General features: G+C 39.0%; 2 protein-coding genes across 3 annotated transcripts; both read right to left on the bottom strand.

Moving 5' to 3' along the window:
* Positions 1–101: 101 nt before the first annotated feature.
* On the bottom strand, positions 102–2856 carry LOC141017340 (uncharacterized). Its single transcript, XM_073492019.1, has 8 exons — positions 2751–2856; positions 2292–2506; positions 1985–2121; positions 1815–1908; positions 1347–1679; positions 1061–1232; positions 850–962; positions 102–702 (listed from the first exon to the last, which is right to left on the bottom strand). The coding sequence occupies exons 2-8, from the start codon at positions 2475–2477 to the stop codon at positions 382–384; spliced, it is 1356 nt and encodes a 451-aa protein (XP_073348120.1). The 5' UTR covers positions 2478–2506; positions 2751–2856; the 3' UTR covers positions 102–381.
* Positions 2857–4835: 1979 nt separating this feature from the next.
* Positions 4836–22450, bottom strand: lyn (LYN proto-oncogene, Src family tyrosine kinase). Of its 2 annotated transcripts, none has more exons than XM_073491167.1 (13): positions 22276–22450; positions 16207–16283; positions 15588–15630; positions 14759–14864; positions 14061–14159; positions 13676–13779; positions 13410–13559; positions 12543–12695; positions 10243–10425; positions 9814–9890; positions 8376–8529; positions 7283–7414; positions 4836–6130 (listed from the first exon to the last, which is right to left on the bottom strand). In XM_073491167.1, exons 2-13 carry the CDS (start codon positions 16276–16278, stop codon positions 5928–5930), a joined length of 1476 nt encoding a protein of 491 aa, XP_073347268.1. In that variant the 5' UTR covers positions 16279–16283; positions 22276–22450; the 3' UTR covers positions 4836–5927. The 2 variants fall into 2 exon arrangements, with proteins under 2 accessions (XP_073347268.1, XP_073347267.1); XM_073491166.1 differs by having other exon boundaries at positions 16147–16283; positions 22276–22448.
* Positions 22451–25917: the final 3467 nt, after the last annotated feature.

The following is a 25917-nucleotide window of genomic DNA, read 5'->3' as shown; positions in this document are numbered from 1 at the left end:
TGGAGCCACACATGCTAGCAAGAGGTTTCTGTGTGACAACAGGAGGGACTTGCAACATGGATGCAGAGGTTGTTGGCTGATCACTTAAAAATCCCACCTCAGAATGTATCTGTGATGCCACTTCCTGGGGTGTATTGATCTGTTCATCACACGAGAGCTTATGTACATTGTTTAGATGCTTTCTTAAGCCACTATACGTACAAAAAGATGAAGCACACCCTTGCTCTCCACATTTTAAACGCAAGTTCTTGGCTGGATATAGTCCATGGTGAAACTTCAAATGCTTACAAAGAACTGAACAAGTTTGGTGGTGCGTTTTGCAAACAAAACATGTGAACATTTTTTAGGCAAATCTGCACTCAAAATATGAGTTGTGGCCTTTCAACACTCACGCAATAGTCGTGCTCTCAGCTCCTTGACTCGCGGGGTTTCCTTTGCTTTTCCAACATCAATATTGTACACCGTGGTCTGAATGAAGGTGTAGAAGCTGGTGAGCGCTTCATCGTAAGAGAGGCTGAAGACGTAGTGAGCTTTGAATAGCTCATCAAAAGCAGCTACCGTTGTCTGAGCATTGCTTGGGATCGGTTTCTGGTCCACAATAATGAAGAACCTCTGTGTTTTCTTCTTTTGCTCACCGATGCAGAGGAGGAAAGGCTGTCTTGTATCCACTTTCTCCAGGAATGTGGTGAGGCTTGCACCCTCCTGTAGTTTGAATGACAAAACATCAAGAATTAGTCTTACAGTCCTATATTAACTTGCAAACAAACTTATTTCACACATCTGCTAGCTAACAGAAAGTGCTTTTGGTCGTACAACATATCTGAAGGTACATACTTTGAGAAATCTTACAAGATGGTGGGCTGCCTGTGCTGAGCTGATCTTGGCTGTTCTTTTATGGCCTCTTGATGTAGGGGGCAGGAGATGCAACAACAGGAGGAGAGCTGAAATATGACTATCCCAGCCTTGGGAAAAAAGTAGAGAATTAATTAATAAATTACTTCTTGCTTAGTGTGCATGTTATTTATTCAAAAATATACAATCAAAAGATATTAATATTTACCGAAGTCATTCTCTGCTTCAGGGTCCAAGGCTGCAAGAAGTTCCTCAACATACTGATTTGGGGGAAGACTCTGGCATTCTTTGATGACTTTTTGCTTGAAAAATGAAGGCCACTTTGCTAGGAATTTCCCAGATACTTCATCTCCAAACATCATGGAAAAATCTTGGTCGATCTGTAAAACAGAAACACAATGTACATAGTACATGTCAAAACAAGATTGCATCTCATTTTGAGGGATTTGGCTTTGAAATAAAATAAAATACCATGCGACAATCTATATACTTACCAATCCAGGGACATCAAGGAAACGAGGGAAAACATCCAAGACTGAAGATGTTGCATCATGGTCATGAACAAGCTTCTGTCTATGATCAAAGGTGGCCCTCATCTTTTCTTTAACCACAGAATGATCTGTAGAGTATCTGATGACAGAGAGAGCCTCGCTACACTCTTCAGCAAAGAGCTGTTGACCAGTTAACAGTGATTCTCGATAGGTTGTTGGACTGTCCTGCAAATCAGGCCTGGAAAGCCTGTTTGATCCATCGAAGCTGTTGCGTTGGACTGTTTTGAGTCTCCAAGCAAGGTAGCCAGTGTTGGCCTCTGGATCATAGTAATGTTCCTGTTCACATAAGCACAGACATGTACACACACTTACACATCTGACATCAACGCAACCAAACACTAATCAAATATTAAGCAATACTAAGTTCTACAAAAACACAGATTTGGTCTTCAAAGATACTCTAAAACTTACATATCCATTTTTTGAGTACGGATCTTGCAGATATGGAAAGAGGGTCACAATTCCAAGTGCATAGGTGGTCCGCACACTCGTGGGTGGAATTCTCCTTTTAAAAGAAAAAATATGTTACATTTACATCCAATATAAGCTCACAATCATTGATCATTTCTAAGACTTCTTACCCATATGATTCAGTCATATCTGCGATCAAAATGTTGACCATCTGTCTACGGGTTGAATCCGACAGCATTTTCATTTTGTTATATTCTTTGAAGATTTCTTCTCCCTTTGGATTTGATCTCAGGGCCGCTTCAACCTTCTGCAAAGACAATTTTGAAATATCAGTAGCTTCTGTAAAATTCATTTTAGATTGACTTTTAACAATTACCTGGTACGAGGTGCATGATAATAGTTTAAGTGCTAGTAATGTAGTCTTGATAATCTTCAAATGTAATATACAGTTCAAAATGTGATGTTTCATTGTTTCACCTGTCTTGCTTCATCACGGTCCAGGTCACGCAGGCCCCTTTTCCTGTTCTTAGTAGATGGCAGAATGATAGTCGAATCTGAAGAGACAGAAGAAGCTGGTGATCCTGGTGTGTCTGGTCTTGACACAGGTGTTGCTGGCAATGGTACCGGTGACACTGATAGGTCTGACAGAACTGAGGATTGCATTTCCTCATCCACGAGACATATGTCGAGATCTAAAAATGTAAAAAAAGAAAAGGAACATTTCCATATAATGATTAATGAGAAGTATTGAAAATGTCTTATCTAAAATATATCTAAAATTAAATGAAGTAAAATAATATTTCAGGTCAGGATACTTAAAATAAGGTCAGAGTTTAATACACTTTTTGGAAAATGCAAGAAACTGCGTTAAGAACATATTCAAAACCATTTCTAAAATAAGCTCTCATTGATAATCATCCATTTGGATAACCTTACTTGATACTGGGTACTGAATGCATCCAATCTTGAAACTTTGAATCCCAGACTTTATCAGTTCATCAAACGCATCTGCATCGACCTCGGTACCAGATGTATCGGTCAAACTGAGGTCTCCTTCATCCAACTGAGCCTGCAGGCTAAATTTGTCTGTGACTAGGAGAATACAAAGAAAAATAACAATGAGCTATAACAAACTGTTTGGATTTTACCTTTACTAAGTGATTACTTTGTTGAGTTTAAAATATATATGGATACAGACCAGCTTGAAGAAACTGTAAGAAATCAAAATTTTCCTCCATTTGTGGAACTTTGATGTACTTTTGGACTCCTCTATATTCAACTTTGGCCAGCATTTTCTGTAAGATATGTATAAACAAATCAACATGCACATTTCTATGGCACATTTAAGAGCCATTTAATAGTAGTCAGTGGAAACTAATGTCATGCAACTTCTGCATATTAACCATCTTACCACAAGAGAAGTCAGGCGATGACATCAATGCATCTGATTTGGCAGGAACCTTGAACACACTAATATTTTTGTTATGAATATGAGATCACGATTGTTAAACACTAGTGCTGTATTTTGATATATTACATAAATGCCTATGCATCTGAGACCTCATCCTTCATAACCAAATCACTTCAGCTCCATTGTGAATGAGAGTGTTGACCTCATTAAGCTGTTTTACATCTGAACTGACAATGTTAATGGGACGGATCAATACTGTCCCATGTTGATTCAAAACGGGATGCGCTAACGTCGTGTAAATTAACAATGTAGATTTCATCCCCAGTTTTAACAATCTGCAAACTGTTTCCCGGCATAAGCAAGCACGGAGTTGCACGATGCTGCCCGCCCGAACAAGTCCACATATAACGTTACGAGCAAGACAGATATAAAATTAACCTGTGGTTATTTTCACAAGTTGCTGCCGATTGTCCCGGCGATTTTTTAATGAACAAAGGGCACGCTAGTTAGCTTACCTGGCTAGTTAACGAGTCAACGCTAGCTAATGCCAAGCAAAGCCTTCATCCGAAATACTAACAAATTAGCATGGTGTTGCTTATTTTATTAAACAACTCGAAAAGAAAAAAACCCCTGCAAAGTTGCAGACTCATCATTTCCATCAAATGTAGCATCGTGGCGAACCAAGATGACATTAACATTACAGTAACTACATTTGTCAACACAACTTGCGGTGGCGTGGTCACAACTACTTTACCATGAAACAAAAAAATGACCAAAAGAAATTATGCATACCAAACTCATAATATTTTTAATTTAGGCTACTTACCGAACAACGCACAGGTTAAGATGAGCACCGAAATCGCGGTCGCGGCTTGGAAACAGACAGACATGGCTCCTCCGTCGGTCACGGTGTAGATAATGGAGGCGGGGTCACGGTGACTTAACACTTAAAGTGTCAAAGTCACGTTCAGAGTTGCAGAGTTGACAAAGCAGTGTTGAAGTCTATTATTATGACACTTAAAGTGTCAATATAAAACAACTCTTTGTTTTTACACTAACTCTATGTCAGTAGAGAGTTGAATATGAGGAATTTTACTCTATTCAGAGTAAAATTAACTCTACTTTCCTTAAAAAACCGTTGACACCAAAAAATTAACTCTTTAGAATTTGCTGTGTGAATACGATGTGAAAATATTAAATTATTTCAAAAGCAAATACAAGTAATCTTTCTTTAAGGTGTAGTACGTCTTGGTCTTTATAGTTCTCTAATGTCACAGCGATTATCTTCCAATTGAAGGTGCACTATGTAGTTTTGGGGAAGAAATTCTAATCAGAAGAGAAGTATCTTCATTGACTGATTTTTTTAAATGCCTAATTAAACTAAATAAACAAACTGTACGTTTTTAGGACTGAATAAACTGAATAAACAAACTGACCCTAAAGGACAACACAATTTTATACAGTTTTACTTTGTTTATATTTGGCGGACCCTGCCACCATTTTAGCTTCAAACAGTGTTCTGGGGACCTTATTTAATTTAAATTCTTCTCCAAAACTAATCTTGTAGTTTGTTTTCAAGAAGATCGGCAGAATTATTTTGGATAGGTCTCTTTGAAGTAAGAGTGACAGCAACGTCTCTTTAATATGAGCAAAGCCAACACAGAATACAATTTACTGCATACACCTTTAGTCCATACAAAATGTACACATTCTCTTTTCAAATAGTTAAACTGATTACACATTTGATTATACAATACCATATTTGAAATAATGATAAAGAGAATAGGTTTGACGAACAAACAAAAACACAAACAAACAAGCAAGCAAGAGCTACAGCACTTCAATATGAAGTGGGCTCAAAGGTGATCAACCCTTCACTGCTCAACGAAACAACAAGCATACAGTACAGCTTATAATATAATTAGTCATGAAATGTAAAAGGGATAATCAACCTGGAAATGTTATCATGGAACACCACCAGATATGATGCTGCTTCCATACACATTAAGTTACATATTACACAAAGTTTTGTGAATAGTTATGGTCAGGGAGCAGTTTCATTCATTTAAATAACTTCAATTAAATCATATATGAGTCAAACATATGATCACTTAATGTTCAGTATGAAAAGGTTTGCAGACAGTTTAAATAGTACATTTTTTACAGTTTAAAAAGAGTTTGAACATAGGTCATGGCTTTATCTGTAACAGCTACCGCTACAAGCAGCATGTCCCTTTTTCTTTATTGCAATGTTATTTATATACTCATTCTCTATGAGGCAGCTGATTGTACAGAAATCACTACACTAGCTTTCTATATTCTGTTTCTATATTATTTGGTCCGAGTATTTAAATGTGTAGGGACGAGACTCTAGTGTCAAAAAGTAAAAATCAAATCAAATAAATGCTCATCTCAGTTTTTACATTTTGTGCAAAAGTTTTCTAAACAGTGCTCACAGAAATATGCTTATAGATGAGATTAAACTGCAGTATGAACAGTATTTGTACATGCACTTCCAGTAGCCACATTATAGTACAATTTTGGAATCTGCATACTTTATATTGTCAGAAGCAATTACAGAATATAAATGAATATGAAATGTGACATATATACAAAAAAATTACAAAAATAAAAACACATATCTGAAGTGGCTCCAAATATAATATGGAGTGACAGTGAAATGTCTATTTTCGTGTCCCTGTCTATGGTTGTTGCTGGTACTGTGCCTCTGTGGCGGTGTAGAAGTCATCCAGGACACTCTGCATGTATTCAAAAGTGGGCCTGTCTTCAGGTTTGTTCTTCCAGCAGGACATCATGATCTCGTACAGCTCAGTGGGACAGTTGTCGGGCCGAGGCATCCGGTAGCCGCGCTGTATCGAGGACATCACCTCTCCTTTGGTCATACCTGAGGACAACACGGCAGACGTGCAGGTGTGAATGTAGGAAACACAAACTCAAACTGACATCTGAGAGGATGCACTCTGTTGTAGTTGAAATGAGAAAAGAGAAGCTGTGGGAGAGACATGACGAGGGGGGATACAGCAGCCACAGTAATAACTATTAATACTAAAAGTATAATAATAATAATAATAATAATAGTGAAAGTCACTCATATAAATAGTATTTCAGTAAAGTATAAAGTACCTGATATTAATGTATTAATGTTCTTAAGTGTCAGAAGTAATTTTCTGGCAACAAATGTGATGAAGAATCCAGTGTAAAAGTAAAGTATACATACAGTACATGTATATACATATATATTTACATGTATGGATATACTGCATACCATATGTCAACCGATATTCAGCATTTGAGTGGTTATTGGAATCTTTTTTATTTATTTTTTTATTTTTTAAAATCAGATTGCCAGTAAAATAAATTAATTCTAAAATGCTCTACTTTGGCTCTCAAGCACAGGTACCTAAATGCAGTACTTGAGTAAATGTACTAGTTACATTCCATCACTGATTATGATTGTAGTAGTGGTTGTACTGATAACAGATTGGCTTTTCACATGGAATATTTGCATCTAATTAACTTCTTTCATGCTGTTCATAAAGTAAGATTCACAAGTAGAGGGCAGTGCAGTGCCGCACAACATCATAACACTTTAAGCTCAATATTATAATTCATTTTTGTTACTTGAAACAAAGCTCAATCACCAATCACTGTCCCCAAACCCCTGGGTCCCTGAGAGCCTCAGGACTCAGATTATTGAGGGCAATAGGTTTCATTTCAACTGATACAATGGGGCATTCAGTGCCCTGTTTTATTACCTAATCTTGAGGCTATGAATTAAAATATAATAAAAGAAGAACCCAGTATTAAAATATCACTGTATCACTTTCATTATTTCAGCTGATAATGTGATTACACTGTTGCTACCACTACTGCTAATACGAATACAGTGTTGTTAACCCTTTATATGACTCAAGTGACAAATTAAGCATCAAAGTCACACATGGTACAAAAACGAACATGTTCTGGTCAACTCAATAGTTTATGATTACAATAATAATGGCACATATCTACAACATACAGTTGGGTGAACATTTACCTGGGTAAGGGATCTTCCCGTAGGTTATAATCTCATAGAGCAGAACTCCGAAGGACCACATGTCTGACTTGATGGTGAAGGAGCCGTAGTTAATGGCCTCTGGAGCGGTCCACTTAATGGGGAATTTGGCTCCTGCAGAAGACACACACACACTCAGTTACACATACACATACACATACAAATACACAGGCTTCATGTCATAATTAACACAAGCTTTGACTTAAATTATACAAGATGTGGTTAATAACGTGTGTAAACGGTGATTCACCTGCTGTATGTAAATAAGCCACCTAAACATTCCCACACATCTAACTCATACTGTCTAATATGTAATGGAGTGTTTAGATTCTATTTGTGAACTTGCGTTTATTTTTCATATTCCGATTGCTGTGGTTTCAGCGTCGTCTGGTTCCAGATCAGTGATCTTGTGACGCATAGGTTACATTATACCAGTCGCCAGAGGAAAATGTTGGCATTTTACATTTCTGCAAACCACAGATATTTGTACGTGTCATTTGTCAGGTACCATATTGACATTTCTACAATTTGTGCCATATTAAATTCAGATTACATGTATGTGAGCTGACTTTCACGTCAGGTGGTGGAAGGGATGGCGGTGTCGTGACAACTAGGCGAGACGGATGTTTGTTTTTAACATTTTTAAGCATGAAACTACAGCGTTGTATACTAGACTGTTTGTTGTGTCCTTGACTGGTGAGACAATGAAAGGAAATAGACCCTGTGTGTGGTTTGAGGTAGTCAGAGGCATTGGTCTTGTGTGGTCTGGGTGTAGATAACTTTGGTGCTAAAACATCAAGCAACCTGTAAATGAAACCAAAAGTCTGTCTTATCTCACAGAATGAGGACCTGCCAAGTAAGTTGTTGATTCTGCTTCTGGCTCTCGAAAGGGGATTTTTATTTTAATGTGTCACCAGTGTCCAGTCATGGAGTCAGCATATTTTTGATGGGAAAATCCTCCAAAGACAATGGACACGTACACGTACACACACACACACACACACACACACACACACACACACACACACACGCACACACACACACACACACACGCACACACAGTCATAAAGTTTACCCTCTCTGGCAGAGTATTCGTCATCCTCTATGACTCTTGCCAGTCCAAAATCAGCTATTTTACAGAGCAGGCTCTCTGACACCAGGACATTAGCCGCTCTCAGGTCTCTGTGAATATAGTTCTTCTTCTCTATGTACGCCATGCCCTCTGCTATCTGCAACAGCACAAGAAAGAATGGCACTGTGTGAAAAAGGCAGTGAATAATAAAACAATGACAACAGAACTGATGAATACACCGTGAAAAATGCCTCAAACATTACAAACAGGATGACGCTACAGTGCATAAATTATATCACACTCAGCATAATTCACACGTCTTAAAATAAACTCATGACTATGAGTCACTGGTTAGTTAACAGATGTCAAAGACTGATTGGGAAAAACCACATACCTGACATGACCTGATCAACAGTTAATGTTTGTAACTTCCGAAATAAATTGGTGCATTTTTCATTCAACCTTCGGTTCTCACAAAAATAATCAAGACACAAGTTGCATCTTTTCAAGAGTGTAGTGATCATATTAATACTTGTAATTTCCTAAAAACTTCCTAATTATTATGTTTTGTACTAATTACAGCAATACAAACCGAACTTTCTTGAAGGAATTGTTCCATTTAAATCTGTATTTATTATAGTTTTTCCTTCGCATCAGCTGAATTGTTTACATGACTGTAACAGCTGTGCACTCACTCAAGTGTAACAGTTCAACACAGTTGTTTTACTGTCCCTTAAACAAAATTAGCATATGCGATAACCAAATGTGTGAGACACATTAAAACACAAGGAGAGCAACATAGTACGTATGAAGAAACCATCAGTCGAAAAGATCATCATTCCACACCCACAATGCAACTTAGCCACTGAGTGACATCAGCGGGGGCACTTTATCAGATTACATGCAGCTTCCTCTGGAGCCACAAAAGGCTTTATACTACTTTTTTCACATATGCAGAAGTACTCCCCAAGACCTGTAAACACACTTTAATATGTATAATTGGTGAAGTTACCCTTTAATTAATTCAGGAGAAAGGCTGATCTTTGCTACACTACATACAGCCCAAATGGTCATTTCTATACATCATTATTTTTGGCTTTTAAATTTTGCTTCCTACCTATTTTGAGATATTTTTATTCAGGTCTACCTGCCTTAATATCTGTATGAAGTAATAATTATTTATTTCTTGACACCAGCTGGTGGTATTGATACACTCGCTGATCAAACACACAGAGTGGAACCACCAACCCTGCCTATGTGCTCTTGCCACACGCCAACACAGCGGATGGGATTTTAGGGTAAAGAGTCAAATTTATACTTTTGGTTCTTGTTCCTCCTTTCAGTTCAGCAATGGAAACTGTGACGTTATGTCTGTTTCACAACCATGAAGGGGAGAGAGCAGTGAGAAAAGGCAGCATGTTGTGGTCAGTGTGAAAATCACCTGCGCTGAGAAGTCGATGAGCTTGGGTAGTTGCACTCTGCAGCCTGTGTCGCTCTTTAAGAAGTCTAGTAGGCTCCCTAAAAATCAAGACAGAACAGGAAACAGCGTCAGTGTCTGGCATGCTGGTGTCCATGTGTGCACTGGTCGTCTGTATGCTCACTTGTGTGTCCATGTTAGCTGTGATTTTTGTCAGTTTGACATTTACTTTTCAAAGTTTTTTTCCACATTCATCTGGCTAACGTGCTAATCCTCCTTTGTGAAATATGTCCAAAGATCAACGTGTGGTCACAATGAAGCTGTATGTCACAACATCAAGCTGCTGACATTTGCACTTTTTATCACTGTTTATTCGGAGAAGTTTATTGCGCTCATTTAAGGTTCCCCAGATAAGAACATCAGCTACACAAGTTAAAAGTAAAGCTCAATTACCATTTGCCATATATTCAGTGATGATGTAGATGGGCTCTATCTTGGTGACGACAGCGTAGAGCCGAACCAGCCTGTCGTGCTGCAGCGTCTTCATGACGTTGGCTTCATCTAAAAAGGCTTCGACTGTCATGGTGCCTGGCTTCAGCGTCTTCACCGCTACTTTGGTTGTGTTGTTGTAGTATGCTGAGTGCACAGAGAGCAAAGGAAGAGGATGAGAGGGAGACTTGCTCGTCTCCGGAAACGTCTCCCCAAACTGACTTGACGTGACCTAGCACAGACCCTTTTTAAAGCTCAAACCTTCACTGTAGCAGCTAAGCTAAAGCATTGGCACGCACCCCGTCTGGAGTGGGTGCACGAGCATGATAAGAATTTTATTATTGGGTGTGCGTATCCTTTAATCAGTTTGCGTGTTACATTTGAATAATCTGATGTTGAGTAAAGTTGAAGCTGAGATATTGCATGATGTGTTTAGTTTGAGCAATTAAAGGGGCAGTCCAGCTATTTAGTGTTGCACTTCACACACTGAGTAGTACTTTTCATGAATAGCAGACTGATCGTGATGTATAAAATCACCGGAGTGCCCCTTTAAAAATGTGTTTCTGCCATTTGTTCCATTCGCTCATTTTAAAGGCCCTGCAGACCCACACATGTATGTTTACTTATTCTGGCTGATTAGACCTCTTCTCAGTTGAAGTTGGGCTAAGTCATAGGTGTTACTACTATTTTTACTGTGCTTTATTTTTCGAGTAGTAGTCTTACTCACAGGATGCAGACTGTTGGTATGAACCTGCCATTGGGCACGTATTTCAGCTGGCCCTTCTGCTATCTCTGAGTTACTGTCACTACAGGAAACAACCTCTACAACCTCTGAGCTAGCAACAGACACACCAATAATGGCAAGGTACCCTAAAAGTAACGGTACAAGCCTAAAAAAGCTAACAGCTGCTACCCAAGACATTTTAATGCAGGTGCTCGCCTCAGCACATGCTAAACAAGTTCCCACTGGCATTATTTTGCAGGAGCACCGTCACTGCATCCTGGGATTTGCTCCTTCCAAGACAATTCGGATTGGTTTTAAAGAAAAACAAACAGTCCAGAGCGTTTTCCCCTTATACCAGAATGAGGATTGGTGCAGGCAGACCTTTCTCCAGTGCTGACACAGTGCTGTGGAGAAAGGTCTGGCTATTAGAGACCAAGGCCTTCATAACATATTCAGTGAAACCGGTTGCACCTGGCTTGAGAGAATTTCTATTTTCATCCTGGCCTTGAATGCAAAGCATCCAAACACATCGCTATCCCACAATGAATAAGATCCTTTGAATATTGATTTGTGTATCACTCGAATAGTTTTTCACTGTATTTTTTTTAAGTAATATCCAATATCAAAAAATACAAAATCTACAGGATTTGTGAATATGGACACAAACTTTCCTTTTGCTGAGTGTCACAAAAAATGGATAATATGTGCCCATGGAGACAGATACATGGAACCAAGACCTGAACTTCCCACCCGACAGAAGTAACACTCACATCAAAACACTGTCTGCACCAATACATTTTCAGATACTGTTGTAACAGTTAGAGATACTGTAACTATAACAGCAAATTTTAAACAGGTGATACAAATAAGAGACTGGACAAAGTGTGGTGTGTGTGCGTGCATGTGTGTGTGTGTCACCACTCCCAAACTTCTCATGCAAATCTCCCTTCCCATTTCCTACATAGATGATAAAACTGACAGAGCACTGATGTGATCTTCCCAGGACTATGGAGGCATGCGTGGACACACTGGAAGCATATTTTCAGAGACAGCAGTCAGTTCTGACCAAAAATATTTAATCCAGGTAACAAAAGAGGGAAGTCATTTTTGTTTTAATAAGAGGGAAATGGAACTTCCCCATACTGTTCTTCTGCAGCGCTGGATTTACAGTAAACAGGAGAAAGGAATTAGAAATGCTCTGACCCACACAACTGAAAGAGGCCACACCGAAGTGAAGGTGGCATCAGCAGGATATCTCAGGGTATCTTGCAGCTCTAACTCACATCAGTGGTGTTTGTTTTATTATCACTGTACTGACAAGGACAAGCTTATATGTATTCCATTCAAATGTTCTTTGTTGTAGTTGTGAGGTGCTGTTGGTATCGCCACGCCCAACACCCGAACCTGAGGGGCCAGTTGTTGTCTTTAGTCTAAGCCCCAACTGAGACCAATCCCTCTATATACTCTTGGGCATCAGAGACAATAGACAATAGTCGACAATAGCGATCAAATCAAGTTGATTTGTTTTCTCTCTACTCACCCATCCAGACTTCTCCAAACTGCCCCGCTCCGAGTTTCTTCACCATCTTGATTGACTCTTTAGAAATCTCCCAGGCGTCTTTATCCCACGGCTTCTGAGCTTTGGGTTTCGCACAAGGACGGTCCAGTTTACGACACAGGCCATCCGCTTTGCCTGGAAGGTAAACGCAAAGAAACTGAGAACTATGGGATGCTTGCTTTAGTGTTCAGTTCTATTTGATACTGGATAACATGGCCTACTATTCAAGTAGTATTTAAATGCTGAGACTGAATCAAACTTTAAGATTAAACTATTGGTAATGAAGTTTTTGTTTCACTGTTGAATAAAGGATATTAGTGGTGGGGAAAATGTGACTATACTGTACATTATGCAATTTATCAGTAACCAATGTAATATAGCTCATTTTCTGCCTATGAGTGAAATGTAATATAATACAGTTGATATAGTGTAACTGTTTCAATTGTAATTAAAGCTGCTATGCCACATATTTTATATTAAAGCAACATTATGTAACTATTTTACCTTAAAGAAACAGCGCCTGATTAAGCGCTCTGTAACTTAGGTGGGCGGGTATGATCTCCTGCAAGAATTGTGTAATGCTTTGACGCATGACGTACACACCACCAAGTGTAGCGGTGAAACTGGAACATATTTAATGGAGAAAATGTTTTCTTGTTTTCCCTGTCATGCCCTCCGACTGATCTGCTCTCCCTGTGTAGCTGTTAGCCATGCAGGTACCTGACTCTGCCCAGGTCGGACTGGGTCTGGGTCAGAGCACTGAGGGACTGTTGGTGAATACACCACTAGCACAGGAGCTTTGGACTTTTAGGAGGAGGAGGTCTTAATGTATTCCAGAGCTGTACTCACTGTGGTAGTGTTTGATCATGCTGCTGATATCACGGAAAGAGATTTTAGGAGAGATGTAGTAGCCGCCATTATCCATCATCCTGATCTTATAGTGTTTGACTGAGTCTGTCCCCTGGGCGTCCACGTCTCTGATGGACAATGAATAGCTTCCTGCGGAAAGATTATCAAGTGAAACAGAGTGACTAGCAAATTCCATACCGTATACTGAAAGTAAGACATGTTTGTGAACGTGTCTCTGTCTCTCAGGGCTGGTTGGATTTCCATACCTTTTGATGTTTCACTTTCCCTGATAAGATAAGAGCCTGGTTTGTTCGCTGGCGCCAGCAGCTGCCTCTCCGCATCCTTCCTTGTGATGTCCTTGAAAAACCACCTGCAATGAACAGGAAATGGATTAAATATACAAAATTGACATATTTCTCATATTGATATCGACTTGAATGTTGATTAAATAGGGGGAGTTAATAAAGAATTATAGCTTTCAATAAGAGTCAGTATGCATCCACACAGTCTTTATGTACAGTGCACATTGAAATGCAAGTTTCCAGAATGAAACAAAAATGTTTATCAAATCATCCTTTTTCAGAAAACAAACCAAAAGCAGTTTAATGAGAACAATTTAATAAAGTTATGTATTGAGATGCAGCCACTCACTCTTCTGTTTCAATGGTGTCAGCTTGGCCAACATAATTGGACGGGATGAATCCTTCTTTGTTGGTCGTCACAGACTTTGCTTTCCACCACTCCCCATGTCTGCAGCAAATATCAATCTGTTAGCACAATTCTTGTTTTTCTCTGATTGTCAAGTGTCTTTTCTATAACACAAGTGTCCTAAAGTGCCACACTGAGACCCATTAAGTGGCTTTAAAGAGGAAGAAAACCATTTTTTCTACAAGTAAAAATATCACGTATCTATTCATCAGCCTCTGTCAGCACTTCATTGTAATTCCATGAAGCAATCTTTTTTAATGGATGCACCACCTACATCAAATTCAAACATGGCTCATGTCTTAAGCATTAGTGAATACTTCAAATTCAGTCTGAAATAAATTGACATCATTTAAAACTTTTGGATCTTCATCAGAATTTAAAGTATATTCTGATTCTTTTTTGGGTGATGCAAGAGTCTGTAATGACAGATGGACCAGTGGGTCTATCAGGGTTGAAGAGTTGATGGTGACCTGTACCCGACCCTCACAGTCTGCTCGTGGTATGCAGTTAAAGCAGTGATCCATTTCATAGCTTATTAAAGTGTTCATCTTTTGATCTTCTTGCCTTATATGATGCAGTATATAATGATGAATAACATTTCCATAAGTTGAATCAGTCTCTCATCAACATCACACACTCACTCCTCTAAGATTTTCATCTTTTCTCCCTTCTTGAATCCTAAGTCATCAGGATGCACAGCTTCATACGGGTAAAGGGCGACCATTATTTTACCGACCGCCTTTTGCTCTAAAAAAAGGGAACAGAAAAAGATATTCACATGTTAAATTCTGTACAACAAAATAAATAGGCCCACATCTTATTTTAATCCTCCAGCCTGCGTCATATGCAGCCAAGAATTCATACAGAAACGTCAAAGACAAAGGTTAAACACATGACGAACCAACCCACAATGGTAACTAACTACACAAGGTATCAGACTCACTAGAGACCTTAACTAAATATTACAGTGGGACTGTGAATGTGTCACCGAGCCCTCTTCCTCTACTAATGTTTGAGCTGGCTCACTAAAAATCTATGTGTTCATTAATTATATCAAGTCTATCTGGAAAAGCACTAATATCACTCAGTATGCACCCACAACACTACGTCACCAAACACCAATGTGCTTATAAGAAATTATAAGTCAGCTGCACATACCTGAATACAGCTAGCCAAATAACAAGATATATATATCTTAATACAATACTTGCATGTCCATATGCATATTGAACGAGTTACTGGTCGACAGTGTGTTGCTGAGACATGGCAGTAAAATAGTGACAAACAAGAGATTTTTCAAAAATGACTCTTACTTTCGAAGACCACCACCCACCCAACTTTTATCTCAGGTGTCAAAATGAGTATTGGAGAAATATTTAACATGTCATGTCAAGACTAGGAGTAAGACTTTGACAAAAAGTAAGTTAGAGAGAATAAAAAACATAAAGAAAGAATGAATGAATGGCATACCTTCCATCTTTTGGAACACCTGACCAGGTAACAGGGAGTTATTCTGCAAAAGTAGATCAAGAGTTGTGATCCGAACATAATAACACAGAGATCAATAATGAACACAGTAGTCTATCTATCTATCTATCTATCTATCTATCTATCTATCTATCTATCTATCTATCTATCTATCTATCCATCCATCTGTTTCTACTGACACAATCATCACTTCAGACTACATTTCACAATCTGTTCATTTCCTGCAGGACGTCATCATGAGACAGGGAAGTTCTTGTTATTAGGAAATCCTCCGTTACCATTTTTCCAATTTAAAAGGAAAGGGCGTATCTCAACTGTAAATGTCCCTGTTAAGAATGTATTAACTTCCACTTGTTATAGGTTTTTTCAACTTCGCTATTACATTTGTCCAATATTTAAATGACCAGGGCAGATTTAAAACCATAACATACATGATTTTTATGCTGTGACTTTTCTTTCAGCACCACAACACTTTGCTTAAGAGAGTAGAAATCAACGACTTATTGTCTATAACTTATCTACTTATTGTCTGACTACTTACTATTTTTTTTTGTGTATTGAAGGTGGGGTCGCTGACATAGTGCGTTTGCTCGGTACGTACAGTCTGCTGGCTGATCTTCCCATCCACACCTCCGCTCAGACCTCCATTCAGCGTGGACTTCATGCAGCCCATCCTGCCTGCATGAGGAAGTGAGAAAAAGGAAGAGTGAAGGGGCTGGTTACACATTTACCATTTACACCAGGGGAAAGCAACAAAGCTTCAAGTACCTAACACCTGTGGCTCTTCAGCTCTGCATGTAAAAATGACAGAACCAAACCAGTGACGTGTTTATTTTCTTATCACTCGGTGTGTAAAAATGCCATAAAGGGAAATGCACATATAGACATAGAAACCAACAACCAGGAGCAGGTGTAGCCTACAACACAAATGTGATATAAATAGGAATCAATGAATGGATATGAAATCGTTCATAAAGGACCATTACACTGATTTTTAACACTGTCTGTATTTCACAGATTGACATGTTTATACTGTATAAATCACAGTTTGCCCTGTTTCTCATGAGAAAGCCAGTGAATCGATACAGAAAATTGGTACATCCAATCCCATGATCTAAGATCAATGTTCAGATTAAAAGATTGATATCTAAACTCAGTAATTCTGGGTAAATGTGTATTTGACCATCAAGAGGGACACATTAGAAAGTAACTATGACCAGAATCTAGTCTAAATAATTCCTAGTTGACAGGAACTACTTCTCCTTTATGTCCTTTGGCACTGGCAGGCATTAGGTAGGTAGGTCCAGGCACACAGAGAGAGTGAGTGTAGCTGTTAGTGACTTTTATCACCGTCACTGACCTTGAGAGAGTGCTCAGCGTCTGTCTAGGCTTCAGTTTGTGTGCTGATGTTCAAACAACAGGAGTTCTCCACATTCTTAAAACTACTGAATGCCATTTTATTAAGCTTTTGGACAAAGTATTGGTATTGTATTGGTTTGGTGATATCAGCCTGTGTCTTACTTGGATTGGAAAATAAATCAGTTGTAGCGCACATCATGTTCAGTAAAAAAAACAACCCTCTGATTTTACAACTGATATCTGGCATGATCTTAATCAGTATAATATCAATAGAGGTTGTAAGATACAGGTGGTACTAAGATTTGTAATGGTCTACATACTGTACTAAGCATGTCACCTTATGTAAAATACATAGGGGAACAACTGAGGATCAGTGCAGGAAGACGTATTTAGATCCTCTGATCAATATTCCAATTTTAAAATACTCCATTACAAGTAAAAGTGCCGCATTCAAGATTGTAAGTAAAAGTACAAAAGTTTTAGGAGCCAAAAATAGTACTCGTTATCCAGCAAATTACTCATGTCTGTGTTTTACCATTATATATGATAGCACTGGATTATTATAACTGATGCATTGTAATGTAAGCACCAGTTTCATGATGTAGTTGGTGAGAGGAATTGATCATATTTCATAAACTGGCCCCCTGGTAGAAATATGTAATCTGTAAAAGCTTCTACTAACTCTAAGCTAAATAAAGAGTTTAATTGGTCTAGTTTCAAGCAAACACTTGAACCTTTTTCATGGTATGCTATGCTGGATTTGTCAGTTAAAAACAAACCATACAAAGTTGGCCCCTGCTCAACAAGACTGACAGCAGCAGTGGTCGAGCGAGCTAGAGAGTGATTGAAGAGAGGGAGTTGCGTTGCAGAGAACAAAGCAGTGAATCAGTGAAATAAAACATTTTCTGTTTTGCTGCAGTTATGTTGAAAAATACAAATCAGCAAGCCACACAAACCTCCAAATTATGTGCGAATTCAGCTGAAGTGCTGGCCCCATACTGTCCACTGTTTGCTTTCACTTCTGCTCTGTGTGTGTGAAGCTCAGCCCCGCCCTTGGTCAAACAGACAAACTGACCTATAGCTCATGGCACAGAGAGAGCGGAAGAGGGAGATGTAACAAGGCCACATCTGTCCCGACTCACACTGTTGCTCGGGGCGACACACTTCTGGGTTTTGTGTTTCTGGGTTGATGCCCAGAAGTGTCACAAACACAGAAAATATGAAAAAAAGAAAATATAAACAGATGGCAGCCTTTGTAGATATATACACTGCCACATAGTCTAGTCCAGTGGCTCATAAATGAAGATTAAGAGGGATTGTTTTTGTAGAGACTACATTTTTAAGGGAAATCCTGCACAGTATTCCTTTAAATGTTTCTTGGCTTAGAAATTGTCCAATATAAGTACAATATATTGCCAATAGACAGCATCAGTCCGTGAATATGGCATTGATTCATTTGAAAAAAACAAAACATTGTTAATGATTTACATGAATTGTGCTTCTCAGCTGTACTCTGTTCTGCTGGCAGTGTCCCAACCAAGTCCATTCTGTGCAATAAAAGATTTATTGCTGTAGTTTTTCTACATCATAGTTTGCTTTGTGGTTTTTCCGCTAAACAGCAGGAAGCCCACAAACACTGACACAGTTACATTTGCACGCAAGCGCATGAGCCCATCCTCCCGCACTGCACCACCTGCTATTTCGCCACACTCAACCTCAGTGACAGAAACAAGTTCCTGATAGTCACTAACATATTTTCTAAAATAATTTGTCCATCACTCCCAAGCTGGCAGCTCTCTCTTACACCGCCATTACTCGCAGAGCTCTGACCATAACCTACGACCCCTGACACGCCCTCAACCCACGCTTCCCACATCTTCGCTTTCGCCGCAGATGCAGACAACCGATCTGCAAAAAAGACACTTTGGGAGGAGATTTTTGCCCTCAGCTATAAGCCGTGGCACACTGTAGTAGACTTGTGTTTTTTGTGATGTTTCTGTTTGTGTTTTACTCTGTGAAAACAAATTTTTTCAAGATTGAATATGAAACTGAATCTGAGACATATACATATACAACAATGTGACCACAAAATAATTTTAAATTTAAACTTCCAGAGATGATTCATGTGTGACAAACGGTAGTAATTCAGAGGTGTAAAGGGACCACAAAGGGTAAGACAAGAGAGACCACAACCTAGACAACCTCGACATTGATGAGCACGGTATAAAAGCTATGTTTCATGCAACATGGTGTGAAACTCTGTGATAGTCTGTATGAGCCTTTTTGGCAAAAGATGGTTTGAGCCAGTTTTTTACCTGTTTTCTGAGTTTAATGGAGAGAAGCATGTGTTCACTTTGAATTCTTTGCATTGACCCCCTTTTTTTGCATCTGTCGCTTAATAATACACACAGATTCATCAGTGCGCAAAATCTTTTTTAAAAGGCGTAAAAAGAGGAAGACCATTATAAGCACACACCCTGCTGTATAATAGTTTTAGGGAAACACACACGCACCTTGCTAAATTGCATTGTTCTAATCTACTTCTATGCATTCATTTCAGCATTGAGACTGATTTGCAAAGGTTATTTTGTGGTACTATTCCCAACACAGTGTGTGTTTTTTATTTTTTTTATAACAGTAAGTGTCTCAGCTCTAATACAATTTGGTAAGCATGCTTCACATCCAGCAGAAAAGAGAAACCTGGCATGTTTATCCGAACTTTGGACCCATTAGAGAATATTTAACCACTTTGCCAGACAGGTAAATTCACCTTAATTTATCTAGTACACTATATGGTTGCTTAAATGCTCAATGTTTTCCTTGTCATTACAAATCTCACCGTTTTCCATTAACTTTTTCTTTTCTCTTCTTTCCTTACTTTATAATGTTTTCGTCTCTTCTACTCGCTCAGGTCAGTTGCGGTGTTCTGTTAATGGTTATGTGTCAACCATCACATTCAGTGCACATGTTTTGCTTACAATGCAATAACACAACGTACGGTTTTAAACAGAGCAGGGACATGCTTTAGTAACTATACATTTCAGACAGGATAAAAGGAAGGTTAACACAATAATAGAGGTAACACACACCCACACACATACACACATAAACAGGAATACTGATATTATGTAATGACATGGTGAATCACAGCACAAATGTAACCTTTAAAGAAGACATTATCGCCAAAAGGACATAGATAAATAACATGGTGTGAGATAAGATCAGCTGTATTGATACAATGAGGGGAAACTGAGGCTTCACGATGGCAGAAGTAGGTGTTGGTCATGAATCAGCACCTGTTTTCTAAAACAGGAAACTAAAGTTGATGGTGGAACAACAAACGGTGACAAGAGGAACAAACTTGACTAGTGTGGGCTGATGAGTGCCCGTTAAAACAACAGGTAACCTAGAATAGAAGTTATAAGAGGACAGTAGATGTACAGTAGGCCTAATGGTGTCGGGCCAGGCAGAAAATAAATTGGAATCACCAATTAGGAACAACTGACCACATTCTAATAATTATATAAATTAAACATCTATGCTGTTGTTTCCAAGGAAGTGCTGGCAGCCGGCTCTATGAGGCTGTACATGGGCAGAGCAGGGCTTTGACCTTAACGCCAGCATGACCTTAACGCTAGCATGGCAGCATGCCTTTACTGGTGATGCTAACATGCTGATATTTGCATGTATGATAATGACCATGATATCAAGCTCACAATGACAAAGCTAACCTCACCTGCTGATATGACACTTTTTTTTACAATCTTAAATTGTTAGCACGCCAACAGTTAGCACCAAACACAAAGCACAACTGACGTCAATGGGAATGTTGGGAGTTCTGCAGGTTTTAGGTTCTATCATAAACCAAAGCATTAGACAAACAACATTTGGACCTGATGATGGCACTAGACAAAACGTTGGGACATTATTACAACTCTGTCTGACAGGGAATATGAATGTGTGCACTACCTTTCATTGCCATCTATATAATAGTTGTTGACACATTTCAGTCAAAACCACAAATTCAAAAGTCACTGTGGCACCAGTGTAAAGGTGAGGGTGTCACCAAAGTCATCATTTGGAAATCATGGATGGATGAATGTCAATCCATCCAGTAGATGTTGAGGTACACAACTCCAAATAAGTTTGGGATATTAGGATATTTTAGTGTTTCACTTGATAGTAACTGTAAATGTGATTATTTTCGGCCCCCAAAAATAATGCAACACTTTTCATTTGACTTTTATTGCATATCCATGCACACCCATATATCATATACGCATCCATATCCCAATATCCCTAACTCATTTTGAGTAGTGTATTTTATAGGTGACAACTTTGACATGAATGTCATCAATGGAATATTGCCATCCCAGGAGCCATGGTGTCTAGCATGGATAAAACTAACTACGCACTGCACACTAATGCAAACACAATAAAACCTGTTATAGCAGCATAATATGCAAACAAAAGTGTTTATTGTCCTCAAAGACATTCAGGTGTCAGATTCAGGTCAGGGACTGAAATTAATCTTACTAAGCTTGTTTGGACTAGAGTAAAGAGGAAAAAAAGGTTCAAGCACCATCAACCCAATGGCAAACAAAAAAGGGGCACACCTTGGTGCTCAGTGTGAACTTAAAATGTCTAAATAGATGTTTAAGAGTCAGAGTGATAGTAGAGTAAGGGAAGGCGTTGGGGAATAAAGTGTTGCTACGGTTTGGCAGTGTGTTATTGTGTTTGCTTGGTTCACTGCCCCTGATATATTTTTAACTTGACAGTCAGCAAACAGCCGGAAAACAAGGGTCTGAGCAGATTAGGAGCTGACACACACACACACACGCACACACACTGAATGTGCAGACTTCCTCCTTTGCCAAGAGACCGATCCAATTACTAGAGTAGTGAAGAAATGTAAGGGGAGAAGGGATAAACCACTGCAGAATTTCACTCTACTTGACAAATCTGATGGCATATACTGCACTGCCGCCTGACGTCTAAATCACATTCAGTTAAACTGGTAATGACAACTTACAATTCACAATTATGACATTCTTTTAATATAAACTATATTTGAAGTTCCATGAAACCATGCAGTGATTATGAAACAGTATGAAAAAGTTACAAATCAATAGTAAGCCTATAATTTCCAGTCTAATCAGTCAAAATTCACTTATTCCCCCACAAATTAAACTCAGACTCCTTTTACCTCCTCTGTTGGGTGTGTCTGTGTGTGCATGACCAGAACACAATGACCTGATGCACATCTCTGACTGGTGCCATTCACACTTCACACACGTACATCTGCACTTACCTCTCTGAGTGTGTGTCCCTGGTTTAGGAAACAGTTCATCCACTGTGAAGAAGTTCTTCAGTCCTCAGATCTCTTCTCTGTGTGTTTCATCAGACTGACGGACAGACTGGTGCCTTGTTGACTTGACAAGTGGGTCAGCCAGGCGACATGGACTGTTACACTCAGCCACCAGAATGAGGAACTCAGAGAAACCGGCTGGGGATTTTTCTTTCTTGCTGAAACTTCCTGGTACAATTGTCTAATGATTATTTGCATAATCAGCACCACACACACGGACACACACACACACACACACACACACACACACCCACAGTGGGAAACAGCAGACAGATGGTCTTTCAGGTCTTCATATACAGAAACACTAGAGTAGAGAATGTCATAAATAAAACATAAACAAAAAAAATCCCTTTAGATTCTGAGAGTATTTGCAAACATTTAAAGGGCCTACATTTACTTTCATTAAATACTTCATTTAAAAATTCTTCACAGCAGTTTCATGTATGTTAAAGATAATCTATAAAGTTTAGTACTAAACACAGTTTGAGTGTCACGTATGTTTCAGTGTCACGTTTGATACATTCTCCCACAGTGCCACCTGCTGGCCAAATGGCAGAAGTACAACAAGACAAGAAATGTTCCATTTACCATCATCAGTTATTTATTTTGACACACAGGGTAGAAAATATGGTTACAGACAGTCAGACCAACACCTACACATTAAGCAGAATCATGCACCTGCCATATTTCTACATGCTGAATGATGAAAAGCTGGATGTTTACAGTGTTGTTGAAGCCTGCGTGTGTGAGTCACGATACAGTAATGTGGCAGTTACCGACTCGAAAACCTGATTGAACGAGTAGTATTATAAAACAGAGTTATATTTATCCTATTATCAGCATGAACAAGAATGAGACACGAGTCAAGTTGCAGTATTACAGGGAGATTATATTGTGGAGAAAATAACTAAATACAGTTTTTACAGTGCATGCATGATGGTCTTAGCGGATGATGTTAATGGGTTGTATCCATTATTACACAAAGAAGCTGGAATGTCAACGTCCCAGATTTAAACTTTCACACATGTTACACTTACTGGAAGCTCCACTGAGTATTGCATATATACATTTAAAGGGCATCTCCATCAATTTTACACATTAAAGTGTGTTTACAGGTCTTGGGGAGTCCTACTGCAAATGGTAAAAACATAGCATAAAGCCTTTTGTGGCTCCAGAAGAAGCTGCATGTAATCTGATTAATTACCTCCAGGGATGTCACTCAGATGCATTGTGGGTAATGTAAGCTTCAGGTTTTGAAAAGGTCCACTGGTCTAGCATTGCACTGCTATAACACTGTTGGACTCATTACGGGCAGATTAAAAACAAATGATCAAAATTGATACAGCAGCACCAGAAACCTTGCTGTTTTTATTCCACACGTTCTTCTTCCTTTTCAAAACCTGCCGCCTACATTACCCACAATGCAACTTATCAACTGAGTTACATCACTGGAGGCAGCTTCCTCTGGAGCCACAAAAGGTGTTGTATTAGCTACTTTTTCACATATGCAGTAAGACTCTCCAAGACCTGTAAACACACTTTAACGTGTACAATTGGTGAAGCTACCCTTTCAGGAATAGCTCGGCATTTTGGGAAATACACTTATTTACTTTACTGACAAGAGTTTGATGAGAGGATTCATACCAGCTTCACGTTTATGCGCAAAATGTGTAGCTGGAGCAAGTAGCCAGTAAGCTAAGCTGTTCTAACTAGCTTATCTAAGGTTGGTCATAAATCAACATACGTTTTCTTAAAAAATCAAAACAACACTGCTAGGAAACAAAGTACAACAATAGCCAACATAGAAAAGAGGAACACACTTGGTTAATTTGTGGGTTCATGAATACTCTAAGAAAACCTACAACAAAGCTACAAATAGTGGGTTGTGGGTCAGTTGTCAGGAGGCATCAAAAGCCTGACCTTTCTGCACAGTGCTGCACCAATTCTACTCAGGTGTAGGTGTAGAAAAAAACGCTCCATCTTGTTTGTTTTTCATTATACCAATCACAACTGTCTAAGGCGGCACTGAACCAAGGATGCAGGATTAGTGCCCCTGCTAAAAAGTGTCGGGGGGAAACTTGCATGTGGGGAGGTGAGCCCTGGCATTAAAAAGTCTAAATCCCTGCGAAAGAAAAGGTAACAGCTAGAGCCCGACGGTGTATCGGTTGGCCGATGTTATTGACTGAAATCATCTATCACATATCTATCTATATATGTAGAAAAACATGCGACTTTTAATCATTAAATACCCAGTAAAGTTTATTGTTTTAGTGCACTGATGTCATTATGGAGGATTTGGATCATTGCAAAAAACGTGCGTGTATCGGCTGATATATCGTTATTGGAAATTTTTACTTGCTAATATTGGCTCCAAAAACTTGGTATCGGTCGGGATCTAGTCACAGGCTCTAGTAGCTTGGTTAGGTTTGTACCACTAGCGACCAGCTAAGTGTTTGGGTAACTTGCCCTTTTCAATGTGTAGATTGCTAGCTCGGAGGCTGTCGTCTTTGTTTCTCGTTGAGGTGCGGGATTTAAAAATAGAAATGCGCAGATAGCGGGAGGGAAGAGAATGCCGACTAGAACAGGCGCCCAATGGTGAATCAGCATAGCTTAGCTTAAACACATAATCAAGGGGAAACAGCTCGCCTGGCTCGGTCCAAAATTACCAAAATCTGTCTGGCGACACCTCTGAGGTCCAACAATAAACATGTTATCTCCTCTGTTTAATGTATACAAAACCTGAAGTGAGAAAAACAACGTGTGGTACAAGTGGTTGCAGCCAAGAAATAGCTTAGTGACCCCTTGGACAAATTTTAACAAACAAGGTATAACTAGTTAATTAACGAGCTTTAGAGGTGCTGGTAGATGGATTTCGTTAGCCAGTCCAGCTGTTTCCCCATTCCCACCTTTTATCCTAAGCTAGGCTAACCTCCTGCTGACTCCAGGTAGGATATTTAACATACAGACATGCGTGGTATCAATCCTCTCATCTAACTTTTGGCAAAAAAGCAAATAAATATACTTCCCAGAATTTACACCACTCCTTTAAGTTTGTGATTATAATGGCATCATTAGAAAAGTAAAAAAACGAAAGTATAAACATTTTAAAAGATAGTACACCATCATTGCTTCTTCTTCTTTTAACCACTGAGCCATTGAAACATGTCATCCATATTCACTGTAAATGTATGATTAACTATTGTTGGTGTCGCACCATCATCTCAATGCTCTCCTACTGTTTGCAGTTTCACACATAGCATATAACTGAATTTTGTCCACCAAACAACAGAATCAGTGAACACACCTTTCAACAGATAAAGTAACTGAGCCCCAGTGCTTTTGTTCATGTTGTTTTCCAGCTCTACTACAGCTGAGTGGTCCAATTCCCTCTACAGTATTGTCAATTCAAAGGAAGCACAAGCCATTAACTGGCAATATAATCTCTATCAGCATCACTACAAACATGCTACTCCCACTGTGGCCCATTACATCAGCACGTCTCAGTGGTCTTACAGATTGCCTGCACAACTACAAAACTCACATAGGATCTCTGTCTATTTTCTCTTTTTATTCCAATCTTCCAGC

This window comes from Pagrus major, chromosome 21 (assembly GCF_040436345.1).
Source record: "Pagrus major chromosome 21, Pma_NU_1.0".
Lineage (NCBI taxonomy): Eukaryota > Metazoa > Chordata > Actinopteri > Spariformes > Sparidae > Pagrus > Pagrus major.
Note: the sequence above shows the minus strand (reverse complement) of the source record. Positions and strands in the feature narration are given on the sequence as shown.

Coding starts and splice junctions, on each gene's coding strand:
- LOC141017340 (XM_073492019.1), bottom strand. CDS start 2,477: ATGCAATCCTCAGTTCTGTCAGACCTATCAGTGTCACCGGTACCATTG. Junction 2,122..2,291: donor ACCGTGATGAAGCAAGACAG/GTGAAACAATGA, acceptor TTGTCTTTGCAG/AAGGTTGAAGCGGCCCTGAG. Junction 1,233..1,346: donor TCCTTGATGTCCCTGGATTG/GTAAGTATATAG, acceptor TCTGTTTTACAG/ATCGACCAAGATTTTTCCAT.
- lyn (XM_073491166.1), bottom strand. CDS start 16,278: ATGGGCTGCATGAAGTCCACGCTGAATGGAGGTCTGAGCGGAGGTGTG. Junction 13,560..13,675: donor GGAAAGTGAAACATCAAAAG/GTATGGAAATCC, acceptor ATCTTTCCGCAG/GAAGCTATTCATTGTCCATC. Junction 10,426..12,542: donor GTTTGGAGAAGTCTGGATGG/GTGAGTAGAGAG, acceptor CTGTGCACTCAG/CATACTACAACAACACAACC.